The 19,314-nt window shown below is 41.5% G+C and overlaps 1 protein-coding gene across 4 annotated transcripts in view; it reads left to right on the forward strand.

The window, feature by feature from the left end:
- Positions 1-19,314, forward strand: part of KCNK2 (potassium two pore domain channel subfamily K member 2) — an 88,929-nt gene that overhangs the window by 1,451 nt on the left and 68,164 nt on the right. For 2 of the 4 annotated variants that reach the window (XM_064164506.1, XM_064164507.1), the window contains exons 3-4: positions 1,206-1,516; positions 15,642-15,759. In XM_064164506.1, coding sequence (XP_064020576.1) covers positions 1,206-1,516; positions 15,642-15,759 — 429 coding nt within the window. Of the gene's footprint in view, positions 1-70; positions 610-925; positions 1,023-1,205; positions 1,517-15,641; positions 15,760-19,314 lie in introns of those variants that run through there. The other 2 variants (XM_064164508.1, XM_064164505.1) reach the window with 2 other exon arrangements.

Genomic DNA, 19,314 nt, shown 5'->3' on the forward strand with positions numbered 1-19,314 from the left:
GGTGAAGGCGGCGGGGAGTAGGCTCCCCCCGCCAAGGTGTGGGGCGCGGGAAGGGGGCCGTGCCTTTCCTCCGGAGCCCGTGGGGTGGGGGCCGGGCAGTGGGAGGCATGGACCATGGTGTGACTGATGCGCGGAGCCCGGCCCGTGGGCTACGCGGGGTGTCACGGGTCCTCGCTTGGCCCGAGACAAGGACCGACTCTCTCTCCCTCCTGGACCCGAGGTGGGTGACCCTGCCAAGTACCACCCTATCGCCACTCCCGCTAAGGAAGTGTCCCAGCTCTGCTGTCCCGAGGGCGACTTTCCTTTACATTTAAAAGATCTTTAGACCTGGACTTTCCCCACCGGCAACTGGAAGCGATGTGGTGGCTGTTCAGAATGTACTTCTAATTCAGAACAATTTAAATACAGCTAGTGTGGTCAGCTGCTGGGGCCGTCTGCCCACGGGAAACCTTTACCTGCGCTTGATGGGGAAGATACTTTTAGTGCCCATGTAGTTGCCGGTAGTCACATGGGTTATCGGGCTGACATACAGATGCTTTTTTTCTAGCCCGGTGGGTTTCTGTAGCTCTAAATAAAAATAACACACTCTAACAAATGGTGACTTTTCCAGTAAGTACACATATGTTTTGCTGGTATTTTCTGAAAGATGTGATCAATACTTAATTACTGCTTTAAGACTGGTATGATGAGCAGTGTATCGGTTTTATGGTTGTGCCTAGAGAGTTCAGAAATGATCATGTAGCTGTTGCTGGAGCACATTTGTTGGAGCGCAGGGCAAAATAGGTGAGAGAAAGAAAGATTTGTGTTTTTTCTGTTAGTTCTGTAATGCTGAGGTAAGACAGCTGGGAAGCTGCTTAGCAGTGGTTAAGAGAGCAGCGGATGTAAAGAATCTGCAGCAAAATACCACCTGATACTAACTTAATGAAATGCAGGAGTGTAAGGGAAATCTGCATTTTGGGAATGACTGAACATCATAAGGGAACAGATGCACATAGAAAGTGTTGCAAAATGTGTGTTTGCAGGTAAAAGGGGGAATACTAAGAGCAGCAGATTTGTTGTAAAGTGGCATGAGATTTAAGGGAAAGATTCAACAGTTTGAAGTATTCCTTTTAGAAGCAACAGGATTTTTGTAACCTCTTGGCAGAAGTTGCTAGCAAAATATGAGTGGCACTGTAAAAACTAACTTTCTTTTCCTCTTTTGCCAGTGGCGGCACCTGACTTGTTGGATCCCAAATCGGCCACTCAGAACTCCAAACCAAGATTATCATTTTCCACCAAGCCTACCGTGCTGACTTCACGGGAGGAAAGTGATTCGGCTATTAATGTTATGAAATGGAAGACAGTCTCAACAATCTTCCTGGTGGTAGTTGTGTATTTAATAATTGGAGCAACAGTATTTAAAGCCCTGGAGCAGCCTCATGAGACCTCCCAGAGAACCACCATAGTGATTCAGAAGCAGACGTTTGTATCTCAGCATTCTTGTGTGAATGCAACAGAGCTGGACGAACTAATTCAGGTAATCCATACCAAACCCTTGTCACTATGCCCTAGAGGAGCAAATTATATATGGCAGCATTGCTGTGATAAAAGGGGAGAACTTTATTAACAAAGCTCTGTATTGGCCAGGTGGTGTAACAAGTGTCAAGACCAGAAGCTGAGCAGCAATGTTTTCATGCAAAGCCTCACAGTTGAAAGCTATTGCTACTTTTAGGTCCAGTATGCTTGATAGACAGTCTTTTCACCGAAGCCTCCTATGATGCTAATTAAATGATTATTTGTCAGCAATATATATAATTAATAGTTCACATAGGAATTGATGTATTGATTGTGCCTTACTAGGTCTGTTGGAGTTTGAAATGCCTAACTCTGAGGAAGAAAACACACCGTCCATTGCCTTAAGGACTTCTGATTTACTGTGATTGTATCCCGCTAGCTTTCCTTCCAGCTGTATGTTTCCTTTTATTGATTTTGTTTTAAGCAAAGTACAACAGACTTGCTATTTTGATTTTAAATCTCAGTTTTCTGCAGTTCTTAAAACCATATCCACAACTGACATACATTGGTGTGCTCTTACTTATGTGTCTTTGCCCTTGCAGGTCACCAGTCTCAGATTCATAGGAAATATTTATTTGCAGTAGCACAGAGCTAGATCCAGAGCCTTATGAGGCCTTCTCTGAATTGAATTCCATATTCCCATATTCTTTAGTGCCATGGTCTAGTTGATTGGATAGGGCTGAACTAGATGATCTTGGTTGGATATGTTGGACTGGATAGATAGGTTGGACTGGGTGATCTTGGAGGTATCTTCTTATCTGGTTGATTGGATGATTCTGTGATTCTTATATGCATCCAGTGGCACTGCAGGGATCAACAAGGGGCTGCCAAATAATGCCAGTTCTGGAGATGTGACTGTGAAACTGGAAGCTAGAGTGAACAGCCAAAAGTTGGCAAGGATTGACCCCTTCATTAGTAGTGGCCATGGGGCTGTCTGGGTTGCAGAGCCTGAGATGGGACAGCAGAGAGCAGGCAGGTGTCCAGACCCTGATTAGCACAGACTCTGAAGCATGGGCAGCAAAGGAGATGGTTTTTGACAGCAGATATGGCTGGGAGTTTAGAATTAATTTCACCTTTCTAGACCAATCTGCATTGAGCAGCATTGTGGATACCTGTGGGTTGTGTTGGTTTTGACTTTATTTTGTTTATTTTCCTGTCAGTTTTAAATGCAGAGCTCAGGGGTACTGAGTTATTTTATGACACACTATCTCTGAATTTTAAAGGCAGACTGGGAAAATGTCTTTTATTTTCTTACTTCTCTCCTGCCTTGTTGCTAAAATGTGTTTCCAAAGTGCCACCCTTTAAATGACTGTCAGGCAGTTTCTGTCACTATGTCCTGACTAGGCATGCCTGAGGAGGTGCTGTCAATGCCAATTTCAGTGCTGTGCAATATGTTTTAGTGGCTTCACCAGCACAACATGGGAATCTTTCAGAGAAATATACACACATATTTTGACTAGAACAATTTTTTTTTTCAGATAGTATAAATATTCCCATGTGAAATTTTTAGGTCAGATATGGTACTGTGAAGATAAAAATAGAATTTTTTAAGCAATGTTATCTTACATTATCTATGAGATGGTCCTTAAGGCAAAAAATGCTGAAATTTGCTCTGGAGTACTTAGATATTTTAGCATTTATGATTCCCTACCCAGGAGCACAGAATGGTAATGAACCCCCACTTTGTCAGCATTCAGTGCCATTTTTATGTTCTGTGTGAAGGTCTCACAGATATCTGTATTAGCATTAGCTCCCATATTTGCTAGTGATTTTGGCATGACCAGAAAGACACAGACTTGTGATGTGTTGTGGAGGTGACGCAGCCTCCTACAGCACATGGATGAGAGGTGAATGTGGGAAGGCTCTGGGTGCAGTTAGGGTAAATGGAAAACTTTATTTCTCCTTGTTCCATTCTGCTTCTCTGCAAAGAAGAATACCTCAATGTGAAGGAAAGAATATGCTGCTGTGCTTCTTTTATAGGAAGAAATCTGAGGTATAGAGATCCCACCTGGTCCTACAAGTGCATTTGTGTGCCTTTCTTTAGAACAAGTGATAACAAATTACATCAAGTTAAGGAATTGACTGTCCAAAGTAAAATAGAAGTTCAGTGGCAAAGCAGAGTCTCAAATAATGTTTTCAAGTCTAGGCTTGTACCCTAACCATGGGGTCATATTTCTGCTCTACTTAACCACTTTGTTGCAGAAGCTAAATTACTAGAATACCATTTGTCTTTCTGGGCTTAGGTCTGTCTGAACTACAAGTTAATGCAGTGGTTCTTCAGTTTTCTTTGAATGTATGTGCATGTGAGGAACAAGTAAATAATATTTAAGAATTCACTGAAAGCTTTAAAACTGAAAATTAATATGTGCTAGTGTAGTAGGAAGCTGGAATGATTAGTGTGTGTGAAGAAAATTACAGAGCTTACAGACCATAATCTCTCTTTAATCAAGTATTTACCTTGGAACAAACTATAATGAAATTCATGATAAACTTTTCCTTTTGAACTTGGTGTTCTGGGATTCCAGAATCTGTTTTGCCTCTGGTTTGTGCTAGTCATTGCTCAAGGTGCTGATCATATTATTTTTCAATCTTCACAATTTCTGATCTGCCATTTACCCTGAAGCAGGATTGACTGTCCCAGGATTGCTAACCAACAGTACAATGTGCAGTGGCCTAGTCAGGTGAGGAAACTAGTTTGAAAGCACAAATTCAGCTGAAAAAGTTAAGTGGAATAAAAGTCCAGTTCACTAGCACTGAAGCACCATCTAGATTCCATCACCTCTGAGAGAATCCTTTTGCACAGAGCACAGCAGAGGGCTGTGCGCTTCTATAAATGCACACAGGATAGGGAATTTTCCCTTCCTGTCTGCTCTGTCCTTGCTTTATCCCACCTATCACCAAAAACCTTAGGCTTGATATTAGGAGGAAGTTCTTCATAGAGAGAGTGATTTGTCATTGGAATGGGCTGCCCGGGAAGGTGGTGGAGTTGCCATCCCTGGAGATGTTGAAGGAAAGATTGGATGAGGCACTTAGTGCAATGGTCTAGTGGATTGTCTAGGGCTGGGTGCTAGGTTGGACTGGATGAGCTTGGAGGTCTCTTCCTACCTGGTTGATTCTATGATTCTATATAATGCTGACAAATTTTCAGCATGTGTAGCTTTATTCCTAGGCCATTTTGGATTCCTGAAACCATGTTCTTTTCTTGGCTCTTCTAGGTGTACTCAGTGAGAATTATATGTTTATACACCGTATAGATTTTATATACCTATGAAACATGGGACAAAGAAGAGCTGCTGTGCAGCATAAAACATGTGCAAAGTAAATGAAATAGAGTATTCTGATGATGGCAGCCAAGTAGCCTCAGCTGTTTCAGAAAAGCAACCTGGGTTTTCCTTCTAATGTTTTGTCTCAGACCAGCAGAATTGTTCTTGTGTTGACAAAAAGGTGATCTTCACGACCTTCTCTGTTTTGGCTTCCATGGTCTGGTGTTGCAAATCTTTTGTTCAGTTAATTGTTGTCTCACTATAATGAGGTACACCTGCAATGAATAATAGCAATCTCTGATCCTGATACCTGCTTCCAAGTACATTGTTTTTTTCTTGGATATATTGTGAGAGCTTCTAGTTAGTGCTGTACCTAAAATGTGCAGAAGTCATGCAGAGTTTGGCCCAGAGGCCATTTTTTCCAGGCATTCTTAACTCCTCTTGCTGTAGCCTGAAGCCAGTATTAACAGCAAGGTTAGGTGCATCACTGTGTCTTGTGTACAACAGTGCTGAGATGGGCAGTGCACAGCAATCAATGCTGACATATCTGAATTTACAACCAGAGAAATATCCCAGAAGGGAAGCTTGTGAATGTATAACACTATCTTGGTGAGTCAAATAAGTATACAACAGACTTGGCAGGCAGTGCATGCTGTGATGTTAAACTTTGTTTTTTTCAAAGTTTCAGCTGGAAAGTTTTGAAAAGACCTCAGTTGTCAGATGAGAAAGCATTGATTTGGTGAAGGTTACACATAGTATCTAATAGGTTATAAAGCTGTGGAAAGAAATGCAGCCACTTTGCTACTGTTCCTTTTTTTTCTGGAAGACCTCTTGGATAGTGTTTTGGTTTGTCTCCTCATGCCTGCTCTCAGCTTGACCCTGGCATGCATGTCAAAGTAATGGCCAAGTGACAGAACAACAGATTAAATGTGGCTTGTACTGTGTGGATATGTGAGGAAATAGGAAATGTGATCTTCATTTACAGAAGAGATTTTTTACATCTTGCACAAAAAAGTTTTTTTTTCATCAGTGAGCTTTCTGTTGGCAAAAGCTGAGAGAAAGCTGGGAGTAATCCATCTGCACACACAAAACTAACTATAAGTATTAAAGAATGAAAAAAGAAAGAAAAATAATCCAACTAGAGAACTTGTGTCTACTTCTTTTAATCTAGATCTGGTTTACTTTTAGTGTGTTGACTGTTCCCTATAGTTTGTCACTAAATATTTGAGTCACTTTTCAAATTCAGATGCACAAAGAGTCTTACCAAGTACCTAGAAAAATCTCCTGCTCTATTTATATAACTGTGCATAGTAGCAAATGTGAAAATGCCTTAGGTTACATGTTCAAGTTGCACCCAGATCCTCTTGAAAAGCCGTGAAATACACACATATACCTTCATGGCATCTCCTAGGATTAAGAGTTTATCTTTGGGCACAGTTGAGCCTGACCAAATATGATATCAAACAACTTTGTAAAGTTGTAATTTTTTATCCTTTCCTACTTCTCATTCTTGCTATAGAGGGAATGAGATATAGGAAATAAAACATAGTTTACTTTCATAGTATCATAGAATAGAATCATGGAATGGCTTAGGTTGGAAGAGACCTCAAGGATCATCCAGTTGGGCTTGATGATCTTAAAGGTCTTTTCCGGCCAGAACAGTTTTATGGTAAGTGTCTGTTATAGGCTATAACTAATCATAGAATCACAAAATGGTTTAGTTTGTGAGGGACTTCAAGGATCATCCAGTTCCAACCCTCTGCCATAGGCAGGGACACCTCCCACTAGAACAGGTTGCTCAAAGCCGCATCCAACCTGACCTTGAACACCTCCAGGGAGGGAGCAGCCACAACCTCCCTGGGCATAGATTCTATGAATCTATGAAATCCCTCGAAAACCCAAAATGAAAACCAAGGAAAAGAACCACCAGGATTAATTGAGGGCTGGTCAGGGGCAGGGGGACAGGCTCTGCTCATTTGCTCCCTGTGATAGGACAAGAAGCAATGGGTATAAGTTGCAGCCAGGAGGTTCCACCTCAAGACAAGTGGGAACTTCTTTGCTGTAAGGGTCCCAGAGCACTGGAACAGGCTCCCGAGAGAGGATGTGTTCTGTGTGATCTGTGCTGGATTGTGTGGTCCTGCTGTGGCAGGGGAGTTGGACTTGATGATCTCCTTGGGTCCCTTCCAATCCCTAATATCCTGTGATCCTGTGAATTGACCTTGATCCCCCAAGTTGACCTCCTTGGGTTCTGTGTGGGTATATGGTTAACATGAGGAGAACAGCTCTCTGCTGAGGTCCACAGTCATGTCCCATACTAGTTTTCATCTTGCATTTGTGTCAGCTGTGTTCTCCCTTCTCTTTCCATTCATCTCTTAGACTGTGAATGAGATCAAAATGTGTTTCTTATCTCCCTCGAGGAAAAGCCTATTTTTTTGTTTATCTCTCTTGAGGAAAGTCTGACACAGTTAATGAATGGCATGGCAGCAGTGCTTCTTTCATCAAGCTGTCACCACTAGAATGTCATCATGGCTTCTCATGTGATTAATTTCTCATAAAAAAAATACTGGAGCCTGTCCAGAGAAGGGCGCCAAAGCTGGTGAGGGGCCTGGAACTCAGCCTGTGAGGAGAGGCTGAGGGAGCTGGGGGTGTGCAGCCTGCAGAAGAGGAGGCTCAGGGCTGACCTCATTGCTGTCTACAACTACCTGAAGGGAGGCTGTAGCCAGGTGGAGTTGGTCTCTTCTCCCAGGCAACCATCAAGAGAAGAAGGGCACACAGTCTCAAGTAGTGCAGGGGAAGGTATAGGCTGGATGTTAGGAGAAAGTTCTTCCCAGAGAGAGTGATTGGCATTGCAATGGGCTGCCCAGGGAGGTGGTGGAGTTGCCACCCCTGGAGTGTTGAAGAAAAGCCTGGCTGAGGCACTTAGTGCCCTGGTCTGGTTGATTGTCTAGGGCTGGGTGCTAGGTTGTACTGGCTCATCTTGGAGGTCTTTTCCAACCTGGTTGATTCTATGATACTTCAAAGTATGTGTTTCCCATGCCTTGTGTTTTATAGTTCAAGGTAGCTTGTTGCATCTCTACCAGTAGCTGATTTTTTAATCTTTTTCACAGTTTGGAGTTTTGTTTGGGATTTTTTGTTTATTTTGATTTTGTTTGCTTCTTTACAAAATTAAATTGCATTGTGGCCCCAAGAAACTTAATTTTCTGCATTCTCAGGAGCACATTGTTTTATTTCAGCCAGATAATGTCCATGATCCATGACCCTCAATCTCTGACTACTTAGAAAACTGCTAAACTAAAGAAGCACAAATTCTTCTTTCTCTCCCAGAGATTGAAATATATTTGAGCTTGCTATATCATTTTTGAGATAATAGAACACCGAGATGGAAGGATCTTGTTTTCAGACAAATCTGAAATTTATTTAGACAGGTTTACAATTTATTAGCTAAACCTATGAACTTGAATGAAATTGGTTTTATTCTTTGAATTACAACATTTACAGACATTCTCAATGCTGTGACCTGGAGCTCATGGGTTCTCTAAGTAGAAACTTCTTGAGTGAGCTTGAATGCACCAGTTTAAAGCTCAAATATTCTTAATCTCTCCCTTTTGTAATTCCTTCTAGCCTCTCCTAAAGGAAAGAGGAACCACCACATGTCTGAATGTGCAGCACATGGTCGTGCTGTGTAAACCTTAAAGCCTTAAAAAGAGTGATAGGCCAACATAAAATAAATTGATACTGCATCATGTTTTATTTATCTGGGTATCCAGAATACCACTGCATCAGATTTTTACTGTCATGCATTTCAGACCTTTATGAACTTTATGGCAGATTACAGGTACCTGTAGCAGAGTTGCCCATTGGTGGTGTTTTTGAAGCAACATGAAATGAGCATGTCTTAAAGTAGTTCAAAGATGAAGCTCAGAAATTTTAGTTTGGGTCATTTTGCTATGCATGTGTCTTTCCTTAGTAAAGAGTTTGTCCATCAAAGCACTGGACCCTGTGTATTCTTAACTTTTAAGTATAGAGGTAGTTCTAACCTGTACAGTGAGACCCTGTTTATCTTCTGCTCTCAGTAAGTCTGTCAGTCTAGTGGTCTCCCCAATATTTTCTTTCTGTCAGAAAGTAATGTTCCAATGCTATTGTCTCCCTCCATAGTAAATCCCATCTCCCAATTCTACCTGATCAGAGGAGTATTTGTTATGTAAAAGAGCTCTGTGAAAGACCTTTGATCATAACTGCACTCAGACCTGTGCTCCACAGATACCCACCTGCTGTGGTTGAGTCTGGGTGGGCTGCAGAATCCCCTGGGCTGTCTGCATTCCTTGCTTATCATAGAATCAGCCAGGTTGGAAGAGACTTCCAAGATCATCCAGTCCAGTCTATCACTGCTGCTCTGGTTCCTGCTGTCCTCTTGTAGCCGTATCTCCTCTTCTGGCTCTGCGCTTAGCTCCTGGAGGTTGCCTGGGAGCATTCCCTGCTGTGACAGATCAACTCCCTGTGCTTTATTTTCTACATGGCAATCAGACTAAAAGATTTTGTTTTTTAAGTGCAGTCTTTATCCTTCATAAGCATAAGAGTGATACAGATTTTTTTGAGAATAAATTAATTCTGACTGCCCTTGTCACTTCTTTGTTCAAGCAGATTGGTTTCTAACATTTTTTGCTGCTTCTGGTGTTGGGGTTCTTAGAGGATACATTTACGTCAGTTGAACAGTAGCTGGCTTGAATGCATCTGAATGACAGCTTTTGTCTGAGAAAAGGTGGCAGATATGACTCATTACTAAGTCAGTTTTGCTGAGCAGCTGTCTGCATAATTCTTCCAGTCTTTAATCTCAAGAAGCAAAGCAAAGCCCCCTTCCCTGAACGTGTATATGTACATACATATAGCTATGGACTCACATACACACAAGATTTATATACATAGACTGTTTGTAATGCATATTTAGAAATAGAACTGTGTTTCAATATGTTTCTTCACATTTTTTGCTCAAGTAGATTGTGAACATAAGGAGAAAGAAGTCCTTCAGTTCTTGCAACATGTTGGGTACTAGTCCCCAGTGCACATTACAGTCATATGTTACACTAAACAGAAAACCAGGGAGTCACAGAATTAGGCTATAAACATCACTGCAATCTCTTTCAACAGCAAGCTCCAAAGCATGTGCCTTTGGAGGTAGGCAAGTAATTTGCTAAATGTTAAAGGAATTCTAGTGTGCCTCTGAACAGAGAGCTAGGGTTTCCATTTCTAAACAAAAACTGAAATGAAAATGCAGGCCTTGTAGAATCATAGAATCAACCACGTTGGAAGAGACCTCCAAGATCAGCCAGTCCAACCTAGCACCCAGCCCTAGCCAGTCAACTAGACCATGGCACTAAGTGCCTCATCCAATCTTTTCTTGAACACCTCCAGGGACATTGCCTCCACCACCTCCCTGGGCAGCCTATTCCAATGCCAACCACTCTCTCTGGGAAGAACTTCCTCCTAATATCCAACCTATACCTCCCCCAGGACAACTTGAGACTGTGTCCCCTTGTTCTGTTGCTGGTTGCCTGGAAGAGCCCAACCCCCACCTGGCTACAGCCTCCCTCCAGGTAGTTGTAGACAGCAGTAGCTGGGCCATGTGAGGTGTATTGCCATACCACAAATGGGAAAGTGCATTGTCAAATGGCAACAAGACAATGAAGGAAGAAATCTAGGCTGAGAAATGGGTTTCTAGGAACTGTAAGGCATATCTGACTTTCTGACATCGCTTGTTAAATGATTGCCAGGAAGCACAAACCTTACTCCTGGGAAGCTGGGTAATGAAATATTGCACACTCTGTATTTTGTCAGAAGCATAATTTAATGTGTCTCTCTTTTAATGTCTGAACAGAAAAGCTGAAATGTTGTGTTACATCACTTCATAAAAGTGAAATTACTGGAAGATGGTACAAAGGCATGTATTCATGGTGTGGAAGGAGATGAGCATTAGAGTGACTGGTTTGACACATACTTCTTTCTGCCTGATCTCTCTATGAGGCAGTAGTTGACCACCAGAAGTTAGCAATCTCAGTTTACAACCTCTCTGTATTTCTCCTGTGGCTCTGTGGCCAATGGGCTGGCTTTTGTCAGTCATCTCCATTGACTCCTTGCAGGGCAAAGAGAACCAGAGGTTAAAATCTCTGACCTAGGAGGATTGTCTTCAGTTTTCACAAAATGACTGTGCTGTTTGAAAGGCTGTTTTATCTCTTGTCCTGGCTGAAAAAAGACACACCATTCTGTGTCCTAATCTGCAAGGGTAGCTCAGTGTGGCATTTATGGACAGATACCCATATCAGCACAGGGATGTCATAATAAAAAGCTGCAATGTATTTATCAGAAAGTGTTTCTAAACTATTTGGGCAATTAAATACTAACATTCAATTAAAAATATATTTTTATATTGTTACAATCCTTTTCCCAGTGTTCTAATTTCAGTGTGAACTGATGTAGTTTTGGAGCTCAGCTCCTGTTTTTGAAAGTAAGATAGGTCATGCCTGACCTATGCTTTCTGGGCTCAAGCCTCTTTTCTCTGGTGCTCTGCTGAAGCTTATTCCTCCATGCTGAAGCTTATTTCTTGGTTCTGCACTTTGGCCATAACAACCCCAAGCAGCGCTACAGGCTGGGGATAGAGTGGCTGGAGAGCAGCCAGGAGGAAAGGGACCTGGGGGTACTGGTAGATAGTAGCTGAAGATGAGCCAGCAGTGTGCCCAGGTGGCCAAGAGAGCCAATGGCATCCTGGCCTGGATCAGGAGCAGTGTGGCCAGTAGGACGAGGGAGGTTATTCTGCCTCTGTACTCAGCACTGGTCAGGCCACACCTTGAGTGCTGTGTCCAGTTCTGGGCTCCTCAATTCAAGAGATATGCTGAGATGCTGGAATGTGTCCAGAGAAGGGTGATGATGTTGGTGAAGGTCCTGGAGCACAGCCCTATGAGGAGAGGCTGAGGGAGCTGGGGGTGTGCAGTCTGGAGAAGAGGAGGCTCAGGGCAGACCTCATTGGTGTCTGCAACTACCTGAAGGGATGTTGTAGCTAGGAGGGGTTGGTCTCTTCTCCCAGGCAACCAGCAACAGAACAAGGGGACAGAGTGTCAAGTTGTGCCAGGGGATGTCTAGGCTGGATGTTAGGAGGAAGTTGTTGGCAGAGAGAGTGATTGGCAAAGGAATGGGCTGCCCAGGGAGGTGGTGGAGTCACTGTCCCTGGAGGTGTTCAAGAAAAGACTGAGTGTAAAGGGTTAACCCTGCTGGGGTGTGGTCTTGACTCTGACCCCAGGTATCCCTGACCCCTCCCCAGGGGTGGATCTGAACACTATCAGGTGTGGTGCTTAGCCCACGCCCACTTCCTATCTAAGATCCATATAAAACCAGAGGAAGTTGCTGTTTCTCTCTTGCCCTTCTTCCCTACCTGACTATGTCACCATCCTGTTTCCTGGTGCTCTTTGTTTTACCACATGGCCACAACCAATGAGGTGGACAAACCATTGGTTGTATTTACATATTTTGTATCTTGTTTTCCCCTTTCCTATACCTTTTGTATCTTCCCTACCTCTAATATATTTTATTTATTGTTAAAATTTTATTCTTTGAACTTCCTAAGTGTGACACTGTTTATTTGAGTCTGTTTACCTTTTCCTCTCTACAGCTAATTCCCTTTCTTTGGAAAAAGGGCATGGAGGAAGAGGGAAAGGTGTCCTATAAACTGTTATTGGTTCCCTTAACTATATTTGAGTCTCTGGCAAATTGAGATTAGAACTGAGCCACTGGATGACGCACTTGGTGCCATGGTCAAGTTGATTGGCTAGGGCTGGTGATAGGTTGGACTGGACGACCTTGGAGGTCTCTTCCTACCTTGGTTAATTCTATGATTCCATGACATAAAGATCGTGGCTGATCGTGTCGTGTAGCCATCTGTTGTGATTTGTTAAGCCTGGTCCAACACAACAGTTTTTGGGTTAAGCTGTATCCTTTACCTGAAAGTGTGTAGGTACAGCCTACTGCAGTTAGGAGACACATAGCCATAATGGAACTTTGAGCAGCTTAGCTCAGCACAACTTCCATGTAAAAGATGTTGAGGTGTAGTATGGCATCAAAAATGTACAGTGATGATAAAAAGCTCTGAAAACACTTTTCATCTGCATCTGTATAAAACTCAGTCTTGTTAGGTGGCCTAAACAGATGTATTGCTCTGGGTAGTGCATTCATCCACTACAACAAACTAATAAAAAGTGAACGGTCCCAGTGCTGCACCATATGATGTCCTCACTGGACAGGTGCAAGGACTTGTGATGAAAATTCTTAGTTTGGTGAAATGAAATTGTTTTCAAAATGTATTCAGTAGGCTTTATAATGCAGCACACTGGGGCTTATAAATCAAAGGAGTATCTGTATTGTGTAAATCACAGAATCACTACAAGGGATGGTTTCCACATGCTGCTTAGTCTGAGGTATCCCTACAGTAATGGAAATACCTGCCAGTATCACTGCTGCAGTGTTACTGCTGGCCAGTTGTACATGTTGTACAAATATAGAAGAGGCTTTATTCTTCTAATTCAAAGGGAAATTAAACTCTCTTTCCCTTCCTTTTCTTGCCTCCTCCTTTCTTGTTCCACAGTAGCTGTGCCAGTTTGAGGCAACTTGGAATATTTTAATGACAAAAATTAGATTATAGGCTGTGAAAAGGAAACAGTGGTGATGTCTACTGCTCTCTTAGGCTTGCTGAGATGTATGAAAACAAGGACACAAGCATAAATAAGACAGTGTGTGTGTCTCTGTCTCCTGGAGTGTGCATTTCCCTTCTGCTTGGATCTGTGTAACTAATCCTTCTGCTTCTAACCTCTCCTTGCCGATCCTCCAAACTCACCTTGCACATAAGGCAAACTCTGGGATAAGGTAGTGTAGTGGAAAGAAGGTGGAAGGGTGATAGGGAGCCCCTCCTGGGAACTCTGATTTCTGGGAGGGCTGTTGTGTTTCTGTATTACTTTTAACTTGTCTATTTCTATCTATAGCTGTAAAAATTGTAAATACCTGCTTATATATTGTGCTAAGCTGTGAATAGAAAGCTTTATTCCTTAGTTTCTGGCCAGCTGAGTCTAGTCTGGGTGATTTCATAAGAGTAGGTGGGCAGGTAACTCCCAAACTGTCACAGTAGTATTGAAATTTCCACATCTTTGATGCCTTCCTCCCTGGTCTTAAAAAAAAAAAAAAAAAAAAAAAAAAAAAAAAAAAAAAAAGCGAAATGGGAACAGCTGAAGGTACTGAAGATAAAACAGTGTCAAGTGTTTGTAAACACACCTCAGCATGCTTTCTGTTGACAACTCAGTGTGGAAAATAGTTTAGGTGTGGCAGCAGGATCCCTGTGGCTGTGGAGATGCAGCTGTGGAGTTTGAAATGGCTTCTTTGTGCATCTGAGTTTTGAGAATGGGAAAGTGGAAACTAACTTACTCTGAGATTGCATCAGGAAAAATGGTGTTAATGCAGCCTTGGTATTTTGCTATTTATGTCCAGACCAACTGATTTCCATGGGCACTGCTTAGAAACAAAAACGTTTCCATTTGCAATTATCAATATACTTTGTTATTGAATAAAATGCTGCTGCTGCACAACGCTGTTCTCTTGCAACAGAGTGGCCATGTGGAGAACTTTTCTTCTCTGCTCTATTGCTAAGTATCTTTGTGCATAATCACTGTTGGACAATTCAGCGAGCAGAAACTGTTAGTTGAAAACTTCATCTTATCTTTGCAGTATTTATTCTTCTGTTGATCTTCCCTTAAACATCTATTATTACTATAAGAATCTCAATGATGAAATAAGTCTTGCTTTAATGTTTCAGAATGAAATGATAATTTACATTCCTTAAAAAGGTTTATTGCAAGTTTAAAATTGACTTCTCTTGATGTTTAAGTGTTTGACTGAAATACCAGTATGTATCCTCAGTTGAGGTATAACTAAGCAGGAATACTTTTTGTGTTAAGAATTTGCATTAGGTCTGAGCAGGAATACTTTTTGTGTTAAGAATTTGCATTAGGTCTGAGCAGGAATACTTTTTGTGTTGAGAATTTGCATTAGGTCTGAGCAGGAATACTTTTTGTGTTGAGAATGTGCATTAGATGACAATGCTGAAATAGGAGGTGTTTCATATTTCTCAAGACTATGAAGATGTCACTAGTGGTCAACTAGTTCATTCTAGCAGCTCGAATTGAAGTTTTCAAGACTGATGTTTATGAAGTAGAAAGTTGTCTAAACTTAGGGATGCATATTTGATTCTTTTATTAATGTGATGAATTTTTTTCAACCATAAGTGTAATTGTTAATGTATTGAATTATCTCTTCTGCAGTGATTAATTGATCATTGGACCCAAAAGAATGGACAGGCATTTTTTCTTGGAAGTTTTGAAGTGACTGTTTTAGGAAGTACATTTGCTCACCTAGCTCAATAAGGGAATGTTTTGGGAGACTCAGTGTAAATATTTGTCTGATGAGTTTTTTTCTTCAGCAAATAGCTGCAACAGTGAAAATAATTGTTTGCCATCTATCTAGTGTGATGCTGTTACTGATACAGTGGATTTTGTGTTCTCCTTAATGATCAGAAATTTATGGCTCTGCTGTGTGCTGAAATGCTTGAGGTTGGTTGCTGAAGACTAAACTGTAGCCTGGCAGAATGATAAAACTTGAGCAGAGCCACACTGATCCTTTTCTGCTTTATTGGTTGGATTAAAGAAGTAATTTAATCAATTTACTGTGTAGTGTGTATTAGTATCATTCTTTCATGAATATTGACAAAAGTGTTTGTTTTTTTTTTTTAACTTGCAGCAAGTAGTGGCAGCAATAAATGCAGGAATCATACCTTTAGGAAACACAACTACTCAGATCAGTCACTGGGACTTGGGAAGTTCCTTCTTCTTTGCTGGCACTGTTATTACCACAATAGGTAGGACAAAGCTTATTCTCTTTTCATACTAAATGAGCTGAAAACGACTTTGATTTCCAGTGTGTATATTTGTTAATGGTAAATCTTACAAGTCTTCTGTTTTAAAGTACTTGTTAGCTGCTAGGGCAGAAATTGTAGCAGTCTGGAAGCATCCCTGCCTGAGTCAATGAGTCTTCTCTAGAAGAAAATTGTTGCTGTGTATTTCTGAGGTGACTACAAGATGTTGTGGAAGCATTTTCTGGGGGAAATTTGGTCAACTGTGTAATCACAAGTGTTAAGTAGGGCATGAGTTGAAGTGCATGTGCATTAAACCTTGACTGAGATTTATGGAATTTCAGGTCTGTATGTGCCCATTCTATACTGCTGTTGTCTCTAAATTCTGACAAATGATGAGAACATGGTAATCATTTGTAAGTATTGCATTGATAAGCAGATAGATATTTTGGAGGCTAACTTTGAGACATACTGCATTCAGAGAATTCTAAAGCTGTAAGGTGATTTATCTGTGCACACATCATTTCTGCTTTTGAGACCACTCTCTAAGCAGGTGTGAACAGGAGCTGTGTTTGATCTTTGAGTTTCTTCCCTTTGACTGCAATATAATTGGCATGGCACACAGTTCAGAGCTGTAGTGTAGATCACAGAAAGAGTGTCCACAAATGTGGAAGGAAAATGCAGAGAGGAAATCAAATGAGAAAAAGTTAAGACCTACATTATGAGGGTATTGCATAAGGAATTGCAGCACTGTTAGAATAATTACCTCTATGTAGTATTTATTTGCTTACTTAAGAGGATGTTCAACTGTTGTATGTATCTTTGTTCTTTCTTTAACAGTGTGTAAACATGATATTTTTTTGTGTGCTCAAGTATATGCATGCCTATATTTATGTTTAAATATTATTTTCCCACATCTAGAGCTGTTGAAACACGCTTTGTGAAAACAAAGGTTTAGTGAAAACAAAGAAGGAAACTCTTAACCTCCTTGAGATTAATACCAAACTTACTCATTATTTAGTAATAGGTCCACAAGGTAATAAAACCCAAGAGTGATGAAAAATGTAATTTTAGCAGACTAAAACAAACAAACAAAAAAGAAGCTAGAACTCTGAAAAGATAACTTTGTGATCCACCTTATGTTGTCCTCTTCTGGCAGCATAAAGCTTTTTGTTGTTCTGTTCTGCTGTTGTTATGTTTCAAAGTTCTATAGATAGTGTTTAATAACTGTTTTAGTTCCCACTAAGGATAAAAGTTAATGTAAAAAGACATTAAAAGTACTAAATGGTTCAAAAGGTATTCTAAAGGGCTGAAACGTGTTTTGTCATGTTATTTCCAGTAAAATGAGGACTTTTCTAATTCAAAATGTTATCAACTTGACTTTACAAAAAAATGTGTGAATACTGCGTAGTGGAGAGAGTGGCATCTGCAGAGGCATCCAGGCCTCTGATCCACTGTCCCCAAAAGGCAAGATAAGCCAATAGGCAATACATTAGAACATTAATGTATCAGGTAATTTATACAAACCAGAGTAGTCAGAATCAGGTAACACTAGGCGACTGTATATATTTATTTAAGAGTTTGTGATTAAAAACTTGAGAAAATCTGGGGAAAATAAACTCTTCATAGAATCAGCTGGGTTAGAAGAGACCTCCAAGATCAGCCCTAGCACCCAGCCCTAGCCAATCAACTAGACCATGGCAATAAGTGCCCCAGCCTGGCTTTCCTTGAACACCTCCATGGACGGTGTCTCCACCACCTCCCTGGGCAGCCCATTCCAATGCCAATCACTCTCTCTGCCAACAACTTCCTCCTAACATCCAGCCTAGACATCCCCTGGCACAACTTCAGAGTGGGTCCCCTTGTTCTGTTGCTGGTTACCTGGGAGAAGAGACTGACCGTCACCTGGCTACAGCCTCTCTTCAGGTAGTTGTAGACAGCAATGAGCTCTGCCCTGAGCCTCCTCTTCTGCAGGCTGCACACCCCCAGCTCCCTCAGCCTCTTCTCACAGGGCTGTGCTCCAGGCCCCTCACCAGCTTTGTCGCCCTCCTGTGGACACATTCCAGTACTTCAACATCTCTTTTGAATTGAGGAGCCCAGAACTGGACACAGCACTCAAGGTGTGGCCTGACCAGTGCTGAGTACAGAGGCAGGATAACCTCCTTTGTCCTACTGGTCACACTGCTCCTGATCCATTGGCTCTCCTGGCCCACCTGGGCACACTGCTGGCTCATGTTCAGCTACTATCTACCAGCACCCCAATGTCTCTTTCTTCCTGGCTGCTCTCCAGGCACTCTGTTCTCAGCCTGCAATGCTGTTTCCTTAGTTCTGAAAAGTAAGAAGCATCACATATTTATGTTGGAATGTTTTTTGGGGTTTTTTTGCCACTAAAGATGAAACTGAGCTTTTGAGGATAAGCACCAAAATTTAATTTGAAGAAAAAGTTCTCCATTTTGCTTATCAGAACATAAATGCCAGAGTTTCTGTTTATGTATTTGAAAGTGAAGAGAGAAGATCCAAGCAAAGGAGAGTTAAATAGGATTGAGGAAGGGGTTGGTGAAATACTCCAAAAAGTAAAAAAAAACCCATGAAATACATTTGTCTGGAAAATATTCTGATATCTGATTTTTTTTTCCCCATCATGTGAATTGTAAAATCTGCATTTGAGACTGACTTAAATGAACATGACTACTTTGAACACTGGAGTGTCTGGCTTCTGAGAGCCTGTTTCTTTCAAGGTGTCTCAACTTGAAGTAATCTGCTTTGGTTCCCTTTCCAAAGCACCAGGCAGATTTTGTTAAGGCAAGGTCATGAATCCACTAGCAGATTTCGTTAAGGCAAGGTCATGAATCCACTAGCAGATTTTGTTAAGGCAAAGTCATGAATCCTCTAGCAGCCTGTGTCCAGATTTCAGATGGCTTCTAGCAGGGGTATGTGTGTGGCAGAGCTGAGTGTAACCAGATGAGAAGGCAGCTGCACAGCAATGTGGAAAACGAGTTATTATGATTTACAGTCTGTGAAAATGTGGTAGTGAGTGACATGCTAAAGAGGTCACTGGGGAATGAGATGGAAGTGCTCCTTCTATTGCTTACCCTATAGAGGACTCCACTGAAAACTCTTTCTGTCTTCGTGATTTCCTATCAACTCTCCAAGTGTATATCTCATGTGATAAAATGTCAACAGAAAGAACTGTTTTGTATGAAAAAAAAATCCCACTGAGATGTCTTCAGAAGGTTAGCACTGCTTAATTTCCCATACCTGTACTGCTGTTCTTAAAAGGAGATGACAGCATTAAAGTATCTTTTTAGTCTATTTGCCTCATTATACACTATCTCCTTCGCTGCTTTTGTTGCTCCTGTGACAAAGTGTCTGACTTTGACCCAGTTATTGCCTGTTGACAAATAGTGGTTCACTCGTGCTCTGGAGAAACCTGTTGGGAGTTGGTAAGGAAATTCTCCTTCTATTTCATCTGGACTGAGCAGAGTCTCTCCCAGGACAGGAGCAACTAAACAAGATTTCCTCTGTAATTATTTCTCCCAGGAGCAGCAAGTAGCTAGTGTG

Source organism: Pogoniulus pusillus, chromosome 25 (assembly GCF_015220805.1).
Source record: "Pogoniulus pusillus isolate bPogPus1 chromosome 25, bPogPus1.pri, whole genome shotgun sequence".
Taxonomy (NCBI): Eukaryota; Metazoa; Chordata; class Aves; order Piciformes; family Lybiidae; genus Pogoniulus; species Pogoniulus pusillus.